At 45.1% G+C, this 21,799-nt stretch overlaps 1 protein-coding gene across 2 annotated transcripts in view; it reads left to right on the top strand.

Annotated features, from left to right (window-relative positions):
• dock1 (dedicator of cytokinesis 1) overlaps positions 1-21,799 on the top strand; it is a 455,553-nt gene that overhangs the window by 405,178 nt on the left and 28,576 nt on the right. For both annotated transcript variants that reach the window (XR_013934788.1, XM_080454394.1), the window contains exons 45-46: positions 5,785-5,961; positions 14,827-14,910. Coding sequence is in view for 1 of the 2 variants with exons in the window: in XM_080454394.1 (XP_080310520.1) it covers positions 5,785-5,961; positions 14,827-14,910 (261 nt within the window). In the remaining variant the exon portion in view is untranslated. The remainder of the gene's footprint in view (positions 1-5,784; positions 5,962-14,826; positions 14,911-21,799) is intronic.

Raw genomic sequence — 21,799 nt, forward strand, 5'->3', positions numbered from 1 at the left:
GGGAACCGGGAGGAACAGAGCTATCAGTTGACACACAGGAGTGGGTTAGCGTTATCAATCAGGAGCCCGGGACCGCCGGACGCATTCCCCTTTAACCCTTTTAGACCGGGGAAAGAATCTGGGTGATTGGGTAATAGATTTCTTTGGCGATTCAAAAATAGCTGATATACAAGCTCATAGAGCTCGTAGATCTGCTATTTTTGAAAAATCGTGAACTTTTTTTGCAAATCTTTGAATATACAGTATATTCTACAAATCTCTTCTTCTAAACAGTTTTCTTTTTCGGGAAAAAAATCTTGTGTTGCTGTATCAGTGGTTCTCAAACTTTTTCATGTCAAGGACCCCCAAAATGATATGTATTTGGCCGCGGACCCCCATCTCAAAATATTTTGTTCCAGGGACCCCCAGAAGCAAAGATTTGAGTTAAAAATGTATGTATGTATATATATATATTCAAAGATTTGCACACATTTTCACGATTTCATTTTTTTCAAAAATAGCAGATCTACAAGCTCATAGCGCGGCACTCGGTGCCGCGCTATGAGCTTGTATATCTGCTGTTTTTGAATAGCCAAATACATTTAAAAAATGACACAGATGCTGTTCCCGGATCGAGTGGCTTAATGTGCCGTTATGTTGTCCAAAAACAAATGCACTACTTAGCGTAATTAGCCCGGATGAGCACGCCGCAATCAATTATGCCATTTGTCGCTTTGATTAGTCCCTTTCATGTCACCGCTGCTGAATAGCCTGTGAAAAGGGCACTCCTCTCTCTCTCTCTATCTCTCTCTCTCTCTCTCTCCTGTCCTCCCCCGGGGTATATCTCCATCAAGCATTCACTCCAGACTCTGGAACCTTCTGAGAGGGTTTTAGGGTTCCATTTGTACCCTCTCAAGAGTTAAATTAGAGTAATGTTTTACAGTGTAGGTTGGGGTCCTATATAGAGATATAGAAAGAAAGGTATCAAATGGAGGTTTTGTGGCCTATTAACTCTTTTATTGCCAAAAACGGGAATTCCCGTCCGATTCTACTATGGCTCTCATGGCCAAGGACGGAAATGACGAAATTATTAAAAAATATTATTATTATTATTATTATTATTATTTGTATTTATTTTTTTATCTCAAAGGAACTAGGAGATAACGCTATCCAACAAAATGCTGCTCCATTCACTTCAATGTTAAAAAATAAACGGAGGACGACACAGCCTGAAATAAGTCTGGCAATGAAAGAGTTAATGCATCAAAATGGAGATCCATCCTTGACATTAAAAAGGTTGAGTAGCTCTTTATTTATCAATCCCACATCTCTCGCTCAGATCTACAGTATCCCTCTTTTCAGGGCGACAGGTTTCTCTCTCGCACTCTCTCTCTCTCTCTCTCTCTCTCTCTCTCTCTCTCTCTCTCTCTCTCTCTCTCTCTCTCTCTCAGTGGTGGAAAGTAACTAAGTACATTTACCCAAGTACTGTACTTGAGTACAATTTTGAGGTATTTGTACTTTACTTGAGTATTTCCAATACTTTTACTCCACTACATCTCAGAGGCAAATATTGTACTTTTACTCAACTACAATTATTTTAAAACTTTAGTTACTTTTTAGATTTTGATTATTATTACAAAACATATGTTAACCGCTTCAGCCCTATATACATTTCGGCCATTTGAAAATAGCCGATCTACAAGCTCACAATGCGTCGCGATGCGACACATTGTGAGCTTGTAGATCTGCTATTCTCAAAAGATTGTTATACATTTGAAAACTTGTGAAATGGGAAATTCTGCATAATGAGCACTTTTATTTTGGTACTTTAAGTACATTTTGATGCCAATACTTTTATACTTTTACTCAAGTACATTTTGAATTCCGAATTTTTACTTGTAACGGAGTAGTTCTACATTGCAGTATTGATACTTTTACTTAAGTAAAAGATGTGAGTACTTTTTCCACCACTGCTTTTCAGGGCGACATCTCTCTCTCTCTCTCACTCACTCTCAAAGGCTTCTACGCAGCTCTCTCTCTCTATCCCTCCCTCCCTCTCTCCCCCCCCTCCCCAGGGTCCTCTCCATGGCTCCAGACTCTCAGTGGCTCTATCTTTCCCCAGGCCTCCTCAGCCTCTCTGTGGGGCTCACACTGTGCTCCTACCCCCTGGGGAGCTGGGGTACCCACCACCACCGCTCTCCTTCTTCCCACACACCATGCAGCCTGCCTGGCCAGCTACTGTAGTAGCTCCCTCTGATCTCTATACGGCCTCAGATCTATGGTTGCAATGCTAGACCACTTTAGCCCTGAAGTCACACGAACGTGTCGCGCGTTGAACATAGCCGATTTACAATTTGCAATGCGGTGTGACCTAGTACAAAATGTTTTAGGTAATTTACCTTCATCGCGATATCACCATGCGTGATATACTTACCACGAAAGACGTCTCTTACCGCGATAAATGGCATTTTATTATGTCTAGTAGCCGCCGATTGAGCAATCCCATCGGTAACGCACCGTGGAGTGGAGAAGTATAAATGAAGTTGAGCACTTGCTGCTGATGCGTTGCCGAGTCCCTGCTCGCACCCCCACCCCCACCCACACACACACACACACACACACACACACACACACACACACACACACACACACACACACACACACACTCTCTCTCTCTCTCTCTCTCTCTCTCTCTCTCTCTCTCTCTCTCTCTCTCTCTCTCTCTCTCTCTCTCTCTCTCTCTCTCTTTCTCTTTCTCTTTCTCTCTCTCTCTCTGCCTTGGATAGACTGGAATGCTCATCAATACTACTAACTCTCAACTAACCTTGTATGTAACAAAGCTGTTGCTGTTGTCATCTCGAATTGACCAAAATCCATGTGGGTTGCTATTAGATTAGAGTAGTGATCTCTCTCGATGGAGACCCAAATGCGCACGTATCATTATCGATTGCTCGTTAAGTGTCTCTATGCGCATTTCACTTCAAAGACAATCAGCGCTAGCTATAAACGTTTCTCTTTCTTTGGTGTCTTGTGTGTGTGTGTGTGTGTGTGTGTGTGTGTGTGTGTGTGTGTGTGTGTGTGTGTGTGTGTGTGTGTGTGTGTGTGTGTGTGTGTGTGTGTGTGTGTGTGTGTGTGTGTGTGTGTGTGTGTGTCTGTTACGTCTGTTACGTCTGTTACGTCTGTTACGTCTGTTATATTATTATTCTTGCATTTAGGCTAAATGCAATAATGCAACTGAAAGTCAAAGTTCAGAGGCATTATATGTTGTATCCTACTGGCTCACCAGGAGCCCCCACCAGGGGGACATCTGTCCTACTCCTCCTGTTCAACACCCTAGCTCAGAAGCTTTAGGAATGCAACAAAAACAAAACAATCTCCATGAATTCAAGGCTTAATTCGTGGGCTGTATAATTGATAGAAAATAAGTAATTTTTTGGAGTGAACTATTCCTTTAAGTAAAAAAATACTCCTTCCTCCACCGGTGCCAGCCGAGCGCCACCCGGTTCTTATCGGTTCTTTCTTCACCTTCATTCAAGGCTTTTACTCACTCTGAGGCGAGCATCACCGAATATCTTATTCATCCCTTTTCTCCCGTTCACCGATCACATTTTGTTGACACGGCAATTGGGAGATTTCCCTATGCCCGCTGTGTGCCATCCGTCTTCATCCGACAGCTGAGAGTTCATGTATGGGCAGAATATAGAATATGATTCATGGCTCGCCTAAGCCCAGATGATTTATGTGTGCAGCGTAGGGTATCCAGCCCCATCTTCTAATGGCGTCACCCCAGTCATTAACCCATTAAGACCTGAGATAGCCGCGGACCCCTATCTCAAAATGTTTTGCCAGGGACCCCCCCAGAACTAAAGATTTGAGTTTATTTCACTTAAAAATGTCACTTAAAAAATATATACATTGTAACAGTTTTCTGAAAAAACATATGTTGCTATATCAGTGGTTCTCAAAATATTCATGTCAAGGACCCCCAAAATGATATGTAATTGACCACGGACCCCCATCTCTAAAATATTTAGTTCCAGGGACCAGAAGCAAAGATTTGAGTACAAATTGTTTGCTTAAAAATATATATATATATATATATATATATATTCAAAGATTTGTAAAAAAAAATATGGTTTTGAGCTTGTATACAAGTTAAAAGTCTAAAACATATTTACAAATCTTTGCTATTTTTGAATAACCATAAGTATAAAATATGGTTAAATTGGTTAAAATGACTGTGACACTATATTAACTACTTGTGCTGGTGACCCCACTTTGATATATATATATATATATATATATATATATATATATATATATATATATATATAGCTAGAATCTAAAATGACACGGATGCGTCCCCGGTCTTAAAGGGTTAAGGAAAAATGATTCTGGGTTGGTTTCGGGGGAGGGGCGAGAGGGACGCGGACGGGTCGGTACTGACACAGGTGAATAAACGCCAGATGATTTACGATGACATCATTGCTTCCTGTTATTGACGGCGGGCCGAGAGAGAGCTCGACACGAGCGGTACACACACAGATAACCACCTGAAAGTAGACCTGTGAGTTATGACCGCCATTATGGACCTAACTGACCCTCTCACTGGGTGACTGACCACCACTCAGCACAGGGGGGGGAGAGGTAAGGAGGTTTTGGAGAAGTAAAACACTTTTTTATTTTAAACCTATAGTGTACCGGGCCTGGACCGCTGGTGTTAGTACAATATAACTCAACACAACTGTGGTGGTTGTATTTGGTCTCTCTGCTCTTCTATAGAGCCATCTATCCCACTCATCCTGAGGTTTAAAATATTTTGAGATTCAAGATTCTAGATTGCTTTATTTGTCATTTGTTTTCCATCTGCAAGCAGCGTTAGAAAAATAAACGAAATTACGTTTTTTCCTAGTAAAAGACAGCAGAATTCATAAAAGAATAAAAACAAACAAAGTGCAGAAACATACCCTATACCTGAATAAAAAGTCCTAAAAACTAAGAATTCATATTATAAAAATAAGCATGCCCAGATAAAAACAATGTATTTAAACTGAATGAATTTCATCCATAGTTCATCTCATCTATTTTGATGCATAAGAATGAATACACCTCCCAAAGTTCATCTACTAGGGAGGTTTGAGTTCAAGAATCTGATTGCCTGCATGGGGAAAGAAAGTGTTCCGCATCCTTTCTGTCCGCGGCCAAATACATAAAATTTTGGGGTTCCTTGACATGAAAAAGTTTGAGCACCACTGATATAGAAACATATGTTTTTCAGAAAACTGTTAGGATTCAGAAGACATGTGTAGAATCGGCCTCAGGTCTTAAAGGTTTCATGACATTAAATTTCTTTTTTTTCCTTTTTTTTATGACCTCAATTACACCCACAAAAACTGAACTTTGAACATTCAGTGGATTTTCTGTGGTCTGGGGTTTTCTCAATATTTAGGCTTAAACAAGTGCTGGGATTGGCCCCTGGACTTTGATGTCACAGTCCATTAATCCCACCCCCTCTCCTCCCCGCCCCTCCCCTCCCCTTCTCCTTTGGGGGGGGCGGAGCAGAGGCGATGATTGACAGGCAAAATCCCTCAACAGCGACACCCGCAGGCAAATAGGTTTTTTTTTCATTGCAGCTGAAACACAGAGAGAAAAAAACCCTGACATGGCTCACTGGAGTGGATTTTTCAGTTAAAACATTTTAATACACGTTTGAAGGACCATGATGAAGACTTTTAATGTTTTGTAAATCTGATTGTCATGAAACCTTTAATGGGTTTTTTAAACTGCGTTGTTCTCCTCATGCAGGAGGAGATCAGTCCTCTGGAGAACGCCATGGAGACCATGCAGCTGACCACGGAGAAGATCAGCACCATCGTGCAGAGGCACCTCAACGACCCCAACCTCCCCATCAACCCCCTCTCCATGCTGCTCAACGGCATCGTGGACCCCGCCGTCATGGGCGGCTTCGCCAACTACGAGAAGGTAAAAACCCTTTAGTTGTACGGAAGCTGCTCCGTACTAGAGATGCAGTGTTGATTTTGACAGAAAACTTTGATTTAGTTTTAGTCATAGTCTTCTGAATCAAATTCCATTTAGTTTTAGTCATATTTTAGTCATCTGTTTTTGTCTAGTTTTAGTCGACTAAGTATCATAAGATTATAGTCGACCAAATCTACAGTTGATTTAGTCGACTAAAATGTATTTTACATTACATTACATTACATTACAGTCATTTAGCAGACGCTTTTATCCAAAGCGACTTACAATAAGTGTATTCAACATAGGTAGGGAACGAAAACTACTAATCACCAGAAGTCTTTAGTGCATTATCTGCAAAAACAAGCAACCAAGAGTATACCTAGCGCTAAGGTAAAAGTGCAATATATCAGCTACCTATTTCCTTAAACAGATGAGACAAAATAGCTAAATCAAATGAGCATGAGCTAAAACAAATAAGTATTTTGGTGTATTACACTTGGTTGCATGCTCAAAATAGCTGATCTACAAGCTCACAACGTGTCGCAGTGCGAAGAGTTGTGAGCTTGTAGATCTGTTATTTTCAGAGAGCAACACCCGAGCGCAACCAAACATAAAATGACTTGTCTTTTAGTTCTACTTCATTCCTACTGACCGCCAGAGGCAGTGTTTTCAACACCTGGATATCATCGCGCGCTCGCGCATAGGTCGAATATTAATACCAACAAAGTCACTCGTGACCTGTGTACGCGCACGCCACCTATTTAGGTGCGGTGCACACAGCGTTCATCCTCTTTCATCTTTTCGCCTCCGTAAGCGTAGGTCGACCAACTACAAGCTGCGCGTGAAGTTTCGCAACCGACACGGTTGGAGCTACGGACTACGGTCCGTCCTCCAGAGACTGCGTAGCCTGTTTATATATTGGATTACCCCGTTCATAGGGGAAAGAACCGAAAAGGAGAGAAAAGGACAAGGAAAAAAGAGAGGAAGCATATAGTTGCAGCGACGGTGTATGGAGTTAGCGGCTGCTTGATAGCATCCGTGGCTAACGACAATAACATCGAGGCAATCCAGGCATGGAGCCATAGCTGTACATCGGCGACGGTGAGTGAATGTTTGACTGCTAGCCTAGCATTGGGAGTGCCTTTCGCTCCACTTCTGAAGGAAAGGAGGATTAGCGCTGAGAGTGTGTTTCGCTCTACCGCTTTAATATACCGCAGGCATTGGGAGTGTGTTTCGCTCCGCTGCTGCTGGTCACTGGACAAGAGAAAAAAAAAAAAAAAAAAAAGCGTAACCACGGTGTGGCCCACTGTATTGTACCGTTAGCAATTAGCATTGGGAGTGTGTCTCGCTCCACTGCTGCTTGGTGCTGCCATGCTGGCGATGTACGCCGTCTGTAACACGTGCTCGGCTGCTCTGGGATCAGAGGATGGCCATGACCTATGCCCACACTGTCTTGGCATTGGGCATCTAAGACTAGCCTTGACGGAGGACGCTTGCGTTGATTGCAGTAGCATGTCTTTCGCTGAGAGGGAAGAGAGGTTGGCTATGGCTGAGGAGGATACCGAAGAGGTGCCTTCCTCAGGAATGCCAGTCTTGAGCCCTGTAGGGGGTCTGTCTAAGCGCCAGCGCCTAGGTACTGGGACCTCAGGCGCCAAGAGGAGACGTCAGGAGGATGATCCGTTGTCTCGCAAGGTGGACACATTGACCTCTGAGTTTGCTGAAATTAGAGCCCTTCTCCTCAACCTGCAGCCTGGTGCTCCCCGCACCGATGCTGTGGCCCCAGCTCCTCCACTCCAGGTTAGAGATGGGAACTATGGCCATGATACTGTCGATGTTGCTGATCAACATGAGGACGATGCCATGTCTATTGCAGCCTCGGACTCCCAGTTTGCGTCCGGAACGGAAAAGCATGAGGACCTGGAGGAAGAGGGCGGGGGCGGGTCCCCCACCCGCTCAGTGACAGGCTCTCAGGGGTCTGGAGCAGATGCTCATGGGCCTGGGTTCCATGCAGCTAGGGAGGCCGTTCAGCTGGCCTTGGCACAGCTTGGACTGGATGCCCCCCCGGGGGAGGCCCCCCCTCCTAATGCCTTCTTCAGGCACGCTCAGCAGTCCTCCTTCAGTGTGCCACCGTCTGAGGACTTCATCAAGGAGCTTCAGCGATGTTGGTCAGATCCCAGGGCCAAGGCCAGTCTCCACCTGTCACAAGACTGCAGGGCCTTGGCGTCCATGGACAAAGCGGGGGAGTATGGGTTAGACCGCGTGCCGGCTATAGACCCTGCCATTGCATCCTTAATACTGTCCCCAGATGAGGCCCTCAGACCGGATGCTCGTTGTCCACGAGCACAATGCAGGGTCACCGATGACTACCTCACCAGGAGCTACGATATAGCAGCTCGGGCGGCTCGTATCAGAAATTCTCTTTCCCACCTTATACTGGCCCTAGACCAGTCCCTCCGCACGGCGGGGGGTGACGCCCCGTCACAGAGCCTGAGTGAGGCCTCACTCCACGCTTTCGCTTATATGGCGAGGGAACTTGGCAGACTGATGTCCACTCTGACTTTGGCTCGTCGCCAGGTGTGGCTCGCCCAGTCCCCGTTGTCGGAGGGGTGCAGGAGGACACTCCGCACACTACCTGTCATTCCAGGCCAGATGTTTGGGCCCGCAGCTCAAGAGGCCCTGGAGCGTAGTGTTCAAGCGAACAGGTCCAGGCGCCAGTACGCGGACTTACGCCCAGCACCGTCACCTCAGCCTAGACGCTCGGGCACTCCTTACCCAGCAGCTGGGGGCCAGAGCTCCTCGGGAGCCAGACGTCCCTTTCCTCGGCAGGGCCAACCCCAACAGGGCCCCCAAGAGCCTTCTTTCCGGCCGCCCACAGGCAGGGCTCCTAGGCGTGGGGCCCCTGCCGGCCGATCCTCTAAACCAGTCCAGGACCGGGGGAGTCGGAGGTGACTCTCCCGACCCGGGCCCCAGCCGGTTCACCCCACAACATCTCAGCCGCTGGGAAGCCTTGACTTCAGACCCTTGGGTGGTGGCAACGCTGTCCAAGGGTTACAGGATTCAATTCAATCGTCGGCCCCCAAGTTTCACAGGGGTACGGATGACGGTGGTCGACGACCCGCTGAGGTCTCAAGCCCTCAGCCGGGAGATTTCAGAGCTCCTAGAGAAGAGAGCCATAGAGTATGTACCTGGTTCAGCTCAGCTAAGAGGGTTCTACTCCATTTATTTCCTTATTCCGAAGAAGGACGGCGGCCTTCGGCCGATCCTCGACCTCAGGCGGTTGAATCAGTACCTGAAGGTTTTTCGTTTCCGAATGCTGCGCACAGTGGATGTTCTCCAAACTGTGGCAGAGAACGATTGGTTCACAAGCATCGACCTGAAAGATGCTTATTTCCATGTGCCAATAGCACCACACCACAGACAGTTTCTCCGCTTTGCTTTCAAGGGGCGGGCTTATCAGTTCCGGGTGCTCCCATTCGGGCTCTCTCTCGCCCCCCGGATCTTCACCAGATGCGTAGCGGCGGCGCTTGCTCCGCTGCAGGCCAGAGGCATGCGGATCCTCCCGTACTTAGACGATTGGCTGGTATGTGCTTCGAACCAAGAGCAGGCACTCAGCGATACGTCCACCCTTCTGGCCCATGCCGCACGGCTGGGGCTCACGGTGAATCTCGCCAAGAGCTCTCCGGCTCCCAGTCAAACTGTGGTGTTCATCGGCATCGCCCTCAATTCAGTTTCAATGCGGGCCTGCCCCTCCCCACGGAGAGTGGACGACATTGTGGCCCTTGTCGCTCGTGTACGGGGAAGTACAAGGCCGACATACGGCCTGCTCCTTCGTCTGCTGGGCACATTGATTGCGGCATCCGCAATTGTGCCCCTAGGACTCCTTTCGTTGCGCCCCCTGCAGCGGTTGGTCAACGGCTTGGGCCTCGACCCCAAGAGGCACCAGAAAAGACTGGTGAGGAACTCCAGCCAGTGCCGTCGGCTGCTAGAACCCTGGAGAAGGAGGGCGAGTCTATGCCGGGGCGTCGCCATGGGCTCACTGCCCTCTCGCCGGGAGATAGTGGTGACGGATGCATCTCTCTCAGGCTGGGGGGCTGTGTGGAATCACAGGACCATAAGAGGAACCTGGGGCCCTCAGCAGGGGCTACTACATATAAATGCGCTGGAGCTCCGTGCAGTGTACTTAGCCCTCAAGCATTTCCTTCCCGCCTTGGAAGGGAAACATGTCCTTGTCCGATCAGACAATACGTCAACGGTCTACCATGTGAACCATCAGGGAGGTGTCAGGTCCAGGCAGTCTCTGCAGGAGGCTCAGAGACTCCTTCAGTGGGCCTTTCCTCGCCTGGCCAGTCTCAGGGCAGTACATCTGCCAGGTGTTCACAACCAGGCTGCAGATATGCTTTCTCGCCAGAGTCCTCCTCCAGGCGAGTGGAGGTTGGACCCCTCAGTGATTCAGGAGATCTGGGAGAGGTACGGGAGAGCAGAAGTGGATCTGTTTGCTTCAAGCACATCAACACACTGTCGACTGTGGTTCTCCCTGTCGGATCCAACCAGTCCATTGGGGCAGGACGCATTAGCTCACCCATGGCCCCTAGACTGCCTCTTGTACGCATTCCCTCCAATTCCACTGCTCGGGCTGACGCTTCACAGAATAGCCACATGCGGTCACACGGTGCTGCTGGTGGCTCCATACTGGCCGGGGAGGATATGGTTTCCCATGATCCGACGGCTTCTCAACGGAGCGCCTTGGCCTCTCCCGTCGAGACAGGACCTCCTGTCGCAAATAGGGGGCAGCATTTGGCATCCCCAGCCAGATCGCCTCCGGCTTCATGTATGGCCCCTGAGGGGCCGGATTCACTGCTGAACTCCTGCGATCAGGCGGTTGTCCATACCTTGCTGAACGCTCGTGCACCCTCCACTAGAGCGCTGTACTCTAACAGATGGAAATTGTTCCGTAGTTGGTGTGAGGGCCAACAAGTGGATCCAGTCAGGTGCTCGGTACCAATACTGCTCCGCTATGTACAGACATTGTTGGTTAAGGGGCTCTCAGCCTCTACAATGAAGGTGTATATTGCCGCCATTTCGGCTCAGCACGAGCCGGTGGACGGTCGTACTGTGGGATCTCATCCTTTTGTGAGTCGCTTTCTGAAGGGGGCTCTTAGATTGCGCCCCCCGCATGTCACTCGGGTGCCCTCGTGGGACTTGCCTACGGTCTTGGAAGCCCTGTGTTCTCCACCGTTCGAGCCGCTGGAGCGGGCGGATCTCAGGTGGCTGTCTGTTAAAACCGCCTTCCTCCTTGCCATTACATCTGCCAAGCGAGTGGGGGAACTCCAGGCCCTGTCTGTCGCCAGGGACTGTATGAGGTGGACTTCGGATGGGTCTGGGGTTACTATGTGGCCCAACCCCTCCTTTCTCCCAAAGAGGCTTTCAGCCTTCCATATCAACCAGCCTGTCGGATTGACGGCTTATGCCCCACAGCCGGGGGCAGAGGGATCGCATCCTGATCGTGGGTTGCTGTGCCCCATCCGGGTCCTGAGGCAGTATGTGGATGTGACTTCTGTGTTTCGGAAGTCTGACGCACTGTTTCTCTGTTATGGAGGGCACAGGAAAGGGTGTGCTCTGTCCAAACAACGACTCTCTCACTGGATTGTTGATGCCATTCTGCAGGCCTACGAACGCAAGGGTTTGCCTGTTCCTCCTGTGAGATGTCATTCAACCAGGAGCGTGTCCACCTCCTGGGCTGCATTGAGGGGTGTCCCACTGGCTGACATATGTGCGGCAGCAGCGTGGGCCTCTTCCTGCACGTTTGCCCGCTTCTACAGGGTGAATGTGGCCGCCCCTCATCCCATGGCGATGGCGGTGCTGTCGGCCTCTTCTACCTGCAACTGATGGTCAGGTAAGGGCAGGTTCCTCGTGACTATGTTGGTATTAGTCATCCAGGTGTTGAAAACACTGCCTCTGGCGGTCAGTAGGAATGAAGTAGAACGAGAGTTATGCATATAACTAAGGTTCTACGAATTCCGGATGACCGCCAGAGTTGACTGTCACTCGGAATCTCGTTCTCGACGAAAAGATTTCATGAGGATGAACGCTGTGTGCACCGCACCTAAATAGGTGGCGTGCGCGTACACAGGTCACGAGTGACTTTGTTGGTATTAATATTCGACCTATGCGCGAGCGCGCGATGATATCCAGGTGTTGAAAACACTGCCTCTGGCGGTCATCCGGAATTCGTAGAACCTTAGTTATATGCATAACTCTCGTTCTACTGGATCTCTTCTCCACTAGTCCCTCAATAACATTTTAGTCTAGTTTTTATTTGTTGTCAATATATTTAGTCTTAGTTTTAGTCATCATAGCTTAGTTTTTATTTAGTTTTCGTCAGTGAAAAAAGGTAGTCGACCACCATTTTTCGTCATAGTTTTAGTCGCCGAAATCAACACTGTAGAGATGAGTTGCATTTTTCCATCTACAAGCTCATGTTTCTTTTTTTTCGGATTAAAAAATAGGAAGTTGTGAGTTTGTAGATTGAAAATATGAAGTTTGTAGGTTAAAAACTAAAATTGCAATTATTGAGCTTGTAGATCCAAAAATAGAAGAAATAGCAATTGTTTTGTTTTTGTTTTTTATTTCAAATTAGGAAGTTGTAGATAAAACACTGTTGATAATTGTGAGCTTGTAGATTGAAACGTATTTATTTACAAGCTCACAACATGCTGTGGGGCTTGTAGATCAGCTATTTTCAGTGAAGAGATTTGGTGTAGAGGGGGGAAAAAAATAAGTAAGTATAGACCCTGGGATACCCCGGTGAAAAGAAAAGTGTATAGGGTTATATAAGCAAAGAAAAATTATAGATTAGAGTAGTTAATGATATTCCGCTCTATTATAGAATATAAAATAGAACATTTTCACCTTTCAATAGGAACAGAAGATGCAAGGTCCACACATAACAGAGCTTTACAGTAACATATTCATGTTCCTATTCTCCGTAAAAAGAAATATGTCTAGAAGGCCTTTCAGGCTGTTTGAGTGCACGTCGCTGTTAAATCCGCACACCTCAGCAAGTTCACAAAATGTCAGACCCCAGTCCGTTTTATGTTTTTTCGGGCCGGCGTTCGCCATTCACGGCTCGTTGCGAAGGCTTTCAAAGACTTCCTCCTCGAAACTTCATGCATATTCCATGAGCCCCGAGCTAGCACCGTGCCATCAGGCCCGATAACAACGTTTTTTCATCATCGTCACCCCGCTTTGCCCGCGCATTGTTTGCCTCATAAAAGTCATAGGCCGTTAGGAAAGCTGGTGTTCATTTGATGTGAGCCGGGGCCCCTTCCCCTCGCTGAAAGCCTTGTACTAGTTATGTACCGTGGTTCTGCCTAATTTATGCTCCGGCGTTCGACGGCGCCATGCAGCCCCGGAAATTTCCGCCACGCGCCGCCTTCATGCCACTAAAGCAGTGGTGTAAAGTAACTGAGTACATTTACTCAAGCACCGTACTTCAGTACAGTTTTGAGGTATTTTTTACTTTACTGGAGTATTTCCAATTTTCAGTACTTTTACTTCTACTCCACTACATCTCAGAAGCAAATATTGTACTTTTACTCCAATACAATTATTTGAAAACATAAGCTACTAGTTACTTTGTAGATTTTGATTATTATTACAAAAAAAACACACTAACCACTTCAGCCTTATATATATTTTGGCCATTTGAAAATAGCCGATCTACAAGCTCACAATGCGCACGATGTGACGCATTGTGAGCTTGTAGATCTGCTGTTATCGAAAGTTCTTTTTTTTTAAACTTGTGAAATGGGACAAAATGAGTACTTTTACTTTTGGCTCTTTAAGTTCATTTTTATGCCAATACCTTTGTACTTTTACTGAAGTAAATTTTGAATTCCGGACTTGTCATGGAGTAATTCTACATTGCAGTATTGATACTTTTACTCAAGTACAAAATGTGAGTACTTTTTCCACCACTGCCACAAAGTATAAATCTGGCTTTATTATCCCCTGTTCAGCTTCCATCCTGGTTCTAGCCCCCCCCCCCCCCCCCCCCCCCAGTGGTTTATGGGTTAGGGCGTCCCGCGGCACGGCAGCTCATCTGTGAGAGGAAACTCTCTTACCTCGTGTTTGCCTATAAAACACAGAGTCACAGACGGTTGGTTGCCATTATATATCAGTGTTTTGGAATGATTTAATTTTTTAGGGAGATGAAGCGCTGAGTTTATGAGACGGAGGAGAGTGTTTGTGAATCTTTCACCCACCACCACACCCCCGGGGTAATTTGTAACTTCTGGGAGGAGTAGTGGAGGTGTTATAAAGGGGGGTAGAGTTCTCAAATTCTGCCAGAACCCGACCCTACCAGACCCGACCCAACGTTTTCGGGCCAGGACGAAAATATATGCTAATTTGTCTTGCCGTCCGACCTTCCTAGCCCGTACAAAAATGGCCAAAACACAAACATCGAAAAACTGCGAAAGTGCCCATTTTCAAGATGTTTTGGCCATTATCTTTGGAACGGAAGGTGCTAAAACACCAGAAACCTTGTATCTCCACGTTTCAACTTTTTATGTTTTCTTGTCAATGAATGCCCTACTTCATCATACAAGAGTGTCGCACAAATGTAGTGAAAATAGCAGATCTACAAGCCTGCAACGCCTCACGATGCGAGCCGTTGTGAAGTTGTAGATCAGCTATTTTCACTATTTTAAATCGGGAGTTACAAGGTTTCCGCCCGAGAATATAATCCTTCCTTAATGTTCGGTACCTGCTTACAGTATTACCCCCATATTCCTGCCCGGCTCCCTCTTGGTCTCACATCCTCACATGGGCCTCTCCTCAATCTCTCTCTCTCTCTGTGTCCTACAGGCCTTCTTCAATGACAAGTACATGCAGGAGCACCCTGAGGACCTGGAGAAGATTGAGAAACTGAAGGACCTCATCGCCTGGCAGGTGAGACTCACAGACCTCGCGCACTCGACGCCAATCTTCTTCTGTGTGTGTGTGTGTGTGTGTGTGTGTGTGTGTGTGTGTGTGTGTGTGTGTGTGTGTGTGTGTGTGTGTGTGTGTGTGTGTGTGTGTGTGTGTGTGTGTGTGTGTGTGTGTGTGTGTGTGTGTGTGTGTGTGTGTGTGTGTGTGTGTGTAAATTATGTAAATTATGTACCGTATACATATATATCCCATTAAGGCCTGAGTCAGATTCTTATAATGTTTCCTAAATCCTAACAGATTTTTGAAAAAAAAAAATTTTTACGATTTTTCAAAAATAGCAGATCTACAAGCTCATAGCGCGGCACTCGCTGAATAGCCAAAGAAATGACACAGATGCGTTCCAGGTCTAAATGGGATATACACCTGGGCCTTGCTGAATAGTGTGAATTACTTTTCCTGTCGCCTATGCGGGCGCCTTTACGTCTGAAAAGGTGTGTGTGTGATTGTGAGAGTGTGGATATACAGTACATTTCTGGGTGTCAAGTGTTGTAAGTCCCATTTTCTGTGTGTGTGCGTTTGTGTGCGTGTAAGATATGAGCGCTATATATATATACACCCGGGCCATGCTGCTGAATAGTGTAAATTACTTTTCATGGTCGTATATGTGCTGGCATTTACGTCTGAAAAGGTGTTCACCTTACTAGAAGCACCAGCTGCAGAGAAAAGCGTTGCTCCCACGCACGTGTCACTAGACGGAGCGCTCCTCTCGCAGAGGTCGAATAACAGCACACCGTCGGGGGGGAACTCTCTCCCTCAGGTGCGAAAAAAGCAAGCCGCTAACGGTAACTAACCCATTAAGACCGGGAACGCATCTGTGTCATTTTACATTTATTTGGCTATTAAAAAAATAGCAGATATACATAGCTTAGATTTGCAATTCTTTTTATCGTGGAAAATGTGTGCAAATCTTTGAATATATATTTTTTTAAAGCGAACATTTGTAACTCAAATCTTTCCTTCTGGGGGGGTCCCTGGAACAACATATTTTGAGATGGGTGTCCACGGCCAAATACATATCTAAAAATGTTTTCTAAATCCTATCAGTATGTTGCTGTATCAGTGGTGCTCCAACTTTTCCATGTCAAGGACCCCCAAAATGATATGTATTTGGCCACAGACCCCCATCTCAAAATATGTTGTTCCAGGGACCCCCCAGATGCACAGATCGGAGTTAAAAATGTTTGCTTTAAAACATACTGTATATATATATTCAAAGATTTTAAAAAAAATAGCAGATCTACAAGCTCATAGCGCAGCACTCGGTGCCACGCTATGAGCTTGTATATCTGCTATTTTTTAATAACCAAATAAATCTTAAAATGACACAGATGCGTTCCCGGTCTTAATGGGCTAAACGGAGCGGGGGGAAATCTGTGTCAAAAAGTTCAGTGGGTATAATAGTGTGTGTGTGTGAGTGGAGGGTTGCTGAAGCAAGCAGAGAGAGAGAGCGAGAGAAGATGAAGGTTTTGCGTGCGCTGCACCCTCCCCTCCCCGGGGCCTGCATGGAGGAAGTGCATACGCAGCAAAGACGAGAGGTGCGTGTGCACAAGGGCAAGCACACGCACACCCCGTACCTATACCTGATTTATGCCGGAAATATCAAATATTTTTGGTGTGCGCCAATACCGACTTGCGAGTATCAGTGGTGGACAGTAACCAATTTACATGTACTCAAGTGCTCTACTTAAGTACAATTTTGAGGTATTTGTACTTTACTTGAGCATTTCCAATTTCCAATACTTTTACTTCTACTCCACTACATCTCAGAGGCAAATATTGTACTTTTACTCCACTACGATTATTTGAAAGCTTTTGTTACTTTGTGAAACGTACATTAACCTCTTCAGCCATGGCTATCTGAAAATAGCCAATCTACAAACTCACATGTGTGAGCTTGTAGATCTGCAATTTTCAAAGGATTTGTATTCATTTTGAAACATGTGAAATGGGAAAAGTATATGTTGACGCCAATACCTTTTTGTACTTTTACCGAAGTACATTTTTAATACAGGACTGTTACCGGTACTTGTAACAGAGTATTTCTACATTGCAGTATTGATACTTTTTCTTAAGTAAAAAATTGGAGTACTCATTCCACCACTGGCGAGCATAAATCAGGCTCCCCCGCACTAGACGAATGAACGAGCCACACAATACCATACAGGTTCTTTCTCACTTTCACCAGAAGGGTCTTGGATCAATAATCTCGTTCTTTCCTCTCGAGCCGATGTCCTTGGTTTCCATGGGGATAGGAAAGCATCCGCCGGAGGGGAGAATAAGAGAGAGGGTCCATGAACTATTTGTGATGTTGTTTATATTCCAACCATCCCATAATGCGAGCAGTGAATACACTCGAGTATGAATACCCACTCTGCTGCTCCTCCACGATAATCATCTTATTACACGGGGAGGACATGTTTTTCAAGCCTTATGTTCGGCTTCTGTGGTTTTAACCCATTAAAACCGGGAACGCATCTGTGTAACCACTATAACCATTATTTTTATACTTTGGCTTTTCTAAAATAGCAGATCTACAAGCTTGTAGATCTGCTATTTATTTTTTTATCGTGTAGATTTTGTGCAAATCTTTGAATATATATGTATTTTTAAGCGAACATTTTTAACTCAAATCTTTGCTGAAATGGGGGTCCGTGGCCAAATAAATATCATTTTGGGTGGTCCTTCACATGAAAAAGTTTGAGAACCACTGATATATAGCAACTTACTGTATGTTTAAAATGTAAATGTAGAAGACAATTGTAGAATCCCCAGAAGCAAAGATTTTGAGTTAAGAATGTTTGTTTTTAAAAAAATACATATATTCAAAGATTTGCACAGATTGCAGATCTACAAGCTCGTAGATCTGCAAATTCTAGCTTGTAGATCTGCTATTTTTGAATAGCCAAAGTATAAGATAATGGTTACAGTGATTAAAACTCTAAAATGACAGATGCTTTCCCGGTCTTAATGGGTTAAACACAGAAACGAGGGTTTCGGATACACATGGGGAGCTCCTTTGGTCTGTCAGTTTCAGTTCCCACAGAAAGAAGAAATTAATTTAATTTGGTGGAGGGGAACGTAGGCTTTTTTGTTTTGGCCCCTTTCTGCTTGTTTCAAAATAAATAGGTCATCTTGGCACTCTGTTGTCTCCTGGTGAACTTCATCTGATTATGAATAATCTTCTCTCTCTCTGCCAAAGCGGCTTGTTTTGCCTCCTGGAGCGTCACATTACAGGAACGTTATCCCTTCTCATTTCCTCACGGCCTTGTCTTTTTTACATTGTACTGCACCAAGCCCCCTAAAACCACGGCAGAACAGTGAAGCTGCCGTCGCCTGGTGGTCAAATCTGGGATTGCAATACTTCCGCATTTAAAACGCCACTGCGCATTGCTGCTACCGTTTGAAACCAAGCCCCCAGAGCCGAGAGGGAGCAGTGAGTGAAGCGCATTGGACATGCTGGCCGTTCATAGGTACTGCAGCTTATTACGGCTTGGGCCAGACACATGAACGAGCGAAAATGGTTTTCGACCAATGGGCTCGACTCACGAGCTTGGGCACTAGCTTGCGCACAGGGCTGCGCACCGAGGTGACACAAAAGGCATCACATAGGCCTGTCCGTCACATTTCCCAACCCGGAAGAAGGGGTGAAAAGGGAGTATGCGCTGGGTGAGCGCATACTCCCTTGTGGCAATTCCATACAAGTGGATGGGCGGGGATTTCCGGTGCCCTCTCTATTATTTTTAACTCTATGTTTGAAACCCTAGTGCGCCTGCTCGGTGCTCAGGACCTCCGTATTTGGCCACCAAAATGTGGTGCTCAAATCAAGAAAAACGCGGAAGTAGTGCGTTCTTCCAGGTGCTTCTAAACGCTGGTCAGCAACTCTCATTGAAATGAATAGCTGGGGGCGGGGCAGTCTGCCCTCTATATATATTATAACTATGTACTGCACGCAGCCATTTCCTGGTCCCTCACCAAAGAAATGTTTGAGCTCAGAATGAACAGTTTTGACCATTTTTGTTGAAAATACAAAAAAATGCGATACTTAAGGCTGCTTTCCTATACAGATAACTTATCAAAGCACATAAAATTATAGATATAAAAAAATAAGAATAATAAAAATAGATAACCATCAGTAGTCAACTGTACGTTGGATATCAATTATTTGTATCTTACTGTACATTTCAACAAGGGAATTCAAAGTCCTTTACACAAAACATCAAGAGCAGTAAGACAGTGAAAACAGTTCGAATACTGTAAAAGAAAAACAGTTATTACAGAGTCAATAGAATAGCGAAATAGATCGGATAAAAAAGAAGCTAATAAAAGCACAGTGCAGCACAGCAAATTAACCCAAAACCCCCAGTGAAAAAAAAGACGGCGACAAACAGAAAAGTATTCAGCTTTGATTTAAAAGAACTGAGAGTTGTAGCAGATCTTGCAGTTTTTCTGGGAGTGTGTTCCAGATATATTGTGGTGCTGCTGTGCTGTGCATCAAAACCTGAACACAGCACGTTTAGTTGTGACAGTGGTGTAAAGTAACGTGATTTAAAGTTATTTAAGTACTGTACTTAAGTACAATTTTGAAGTATTTGTACTTTGCTTGAGTATTTCCAATTTTCAGTACTTTTACTTCTACTTCACTACATCTCAGAGAAAAATATTGTGATTTTACTGCACTACAATTATTTGAAAACTTTAGTTACTACCTACTTTGTAGATTTTGATTATTATTACAAATCCTACTGTAACCACTCCAGCTCTGTATACATTTCGGCCATTTGAAAATAGGTGAGCTTGTAGATCAGCTATTTTCAAATGATTTGTATACATTTGAAAATTTGAAATGGGACATTCTGCATATTGAGTACTTTTGCTTTTGGTACTTTAAGTACATTTTGATGCCAATACTTTTGTACTCTTACTCAAGTCATTTTTGAATTCCGGACTTTTACTTGTAACAGAGTATTTCTACATTGCAGTATTGATACTTTTACTTTTACTAAAACATTTGAGTACTTTTTCCACCATTGCGTTTAGTTGTGATTCTATAGACAGAAAGCAGACCCTGTTCCAGATGATCTGAGAGGTCTGTGGTGGTTTGTGATGTAAGGCTACTGTAGCATAAGACCAGAAAATGTGGCCCTTAACTCATTGACTGCCAGAGTTAAAACCTCGTTCATAGCAGCCCTTGCCAGCGATTTTCGTGTTTTTTTGTTTCGTTATTTTGTTATTTAATTCACATCTAGAAAGTCTACCTTGACACTTGAATCGTTTCGATCGTTCCACCACTAGAGCGCAGCACATACCAAGCTTGATCGCCTCTCGATCACACTCGCCCCCTCCCAGACCCACTCACACAGTGAAACACATGAACCGGAAGTGAAATGTCTCACATTCTGTTATCGGCGAAAATTACTTTGTGATACACAACGGGGACCCGTGTTCGTCACCCAGACCATAGATTATAGGAGGGGAGGTCTCCGATCGCTTTTCATAGCGTGTGAAAAACCGTTTGTTTCCCTATTATGGTCGAAAATGACTGGGGGGAAAAATGTAAAACCGAAAACGGAACCCAAGTCATGGAACCGGATGCAGTGGTGGTTGAAGTAAGTGGAACCCGAAACTTAGCCTGATTCATAACAGAATAGCGTGATCAGAGCATAAAGATCAATAAAGACGTTAGATCGCATTAATGCGATCCTGGCGGCCAAGCGCGCTATTTATTAGATCGCGTTAATGCGATAATGGCGGCCAATGAGTTAACCAATCACAAAGCGTCAGAGCAGAATGCTCGCCAATTATGACATATAGGGCCCAGAATAGGGCCGTTCGGCTTCAATGGGTCGACACTATACCTTATAAAATGCTGTGGTTTTGTCAAGAGTATATATATATCATTTTGGAGGTCCTTGACATGGAAAAGTTGGAGCACCACTTATATAGCAACATACTGTTAGGATTTAGAAAACGTTTTTAGATATGTAATTGGCTGCGGACCCCCCATCTCAAAATGTTTTGTTTCAGGGACCCCCAGAAGCAAAGATTTGAGTAAAAAATATATAGATTCAAAGATTTGCACACATTTTCAAGATTACAAAAAATAGCTGATCTACAAGCTCATAGCACGGCACTCTGTGCCGTGCTATGAGCTTGCTATGCTATTTTGTAATAGCCAAAGAAATCTAAAATGACACAGATGCGTTCTTGCATCTGTGTCTGTTTGGTTCCTTCCTTTGCCTCAGGAATTCAAAATACTGCTGGTTTCATTCATCTAATTTTCAATACAACATTTTTGGACATTATTATTTGGTGTTGATAAATCACCTTAACAGCAGGAAGTTTTCTGGTTTTGTTTGGAGTTGAAACACGTCACACAGTTCCTGCCGAAGCTCAGCCTCATAGCGCTGCTTTTACATGGTTAGCATATTGGGAAGAAGTAGTCGCTACACCACTATATACTTCTTTGATCGGGGTCCACCAGGGGTCTTTCCATGGCCCCCTCATTTTCTTGAACAACAAAGGAGACCATTTGCACTCACTAAAGTTTTTAAAAGTCTTTAATGTGCTGCGGCAGCAGCAGCAATCACAAACGTACACATTTCGACCTTCTGGCCTTCTGCAGCGTTGCTGCTTACATTTTAAACTTTGTTCGTGAGTGTGGATGGGTTCCTTTGTTGTTGGAGTTGTTAAGAATCTGCACCCGCGGTTTGACCTTAAAACTCATTGAGTTGAGCGGGCCTGCTGTCCTCTGATGTACTGTAGTCTCTACCCCCTAATTTCTCTCTATACTCCAAATCTCTTTTCCGAAAATACATTTAAAAAAAAAGAAAAGGTTGAGAACCGCACAGCT

This window comes from Gymnoscopelus braueri (genome assembly GCF_963280865.1).
Source record: "Gymnoscopelus braueri genome assembly, chromosome: 17".
NCBI lineage: Eukaryota > Metazoa > Chordata > Actinopteri > Myctophiformes > Myctophidae > Gymnoscopelus > Gymnoscopelus braueri.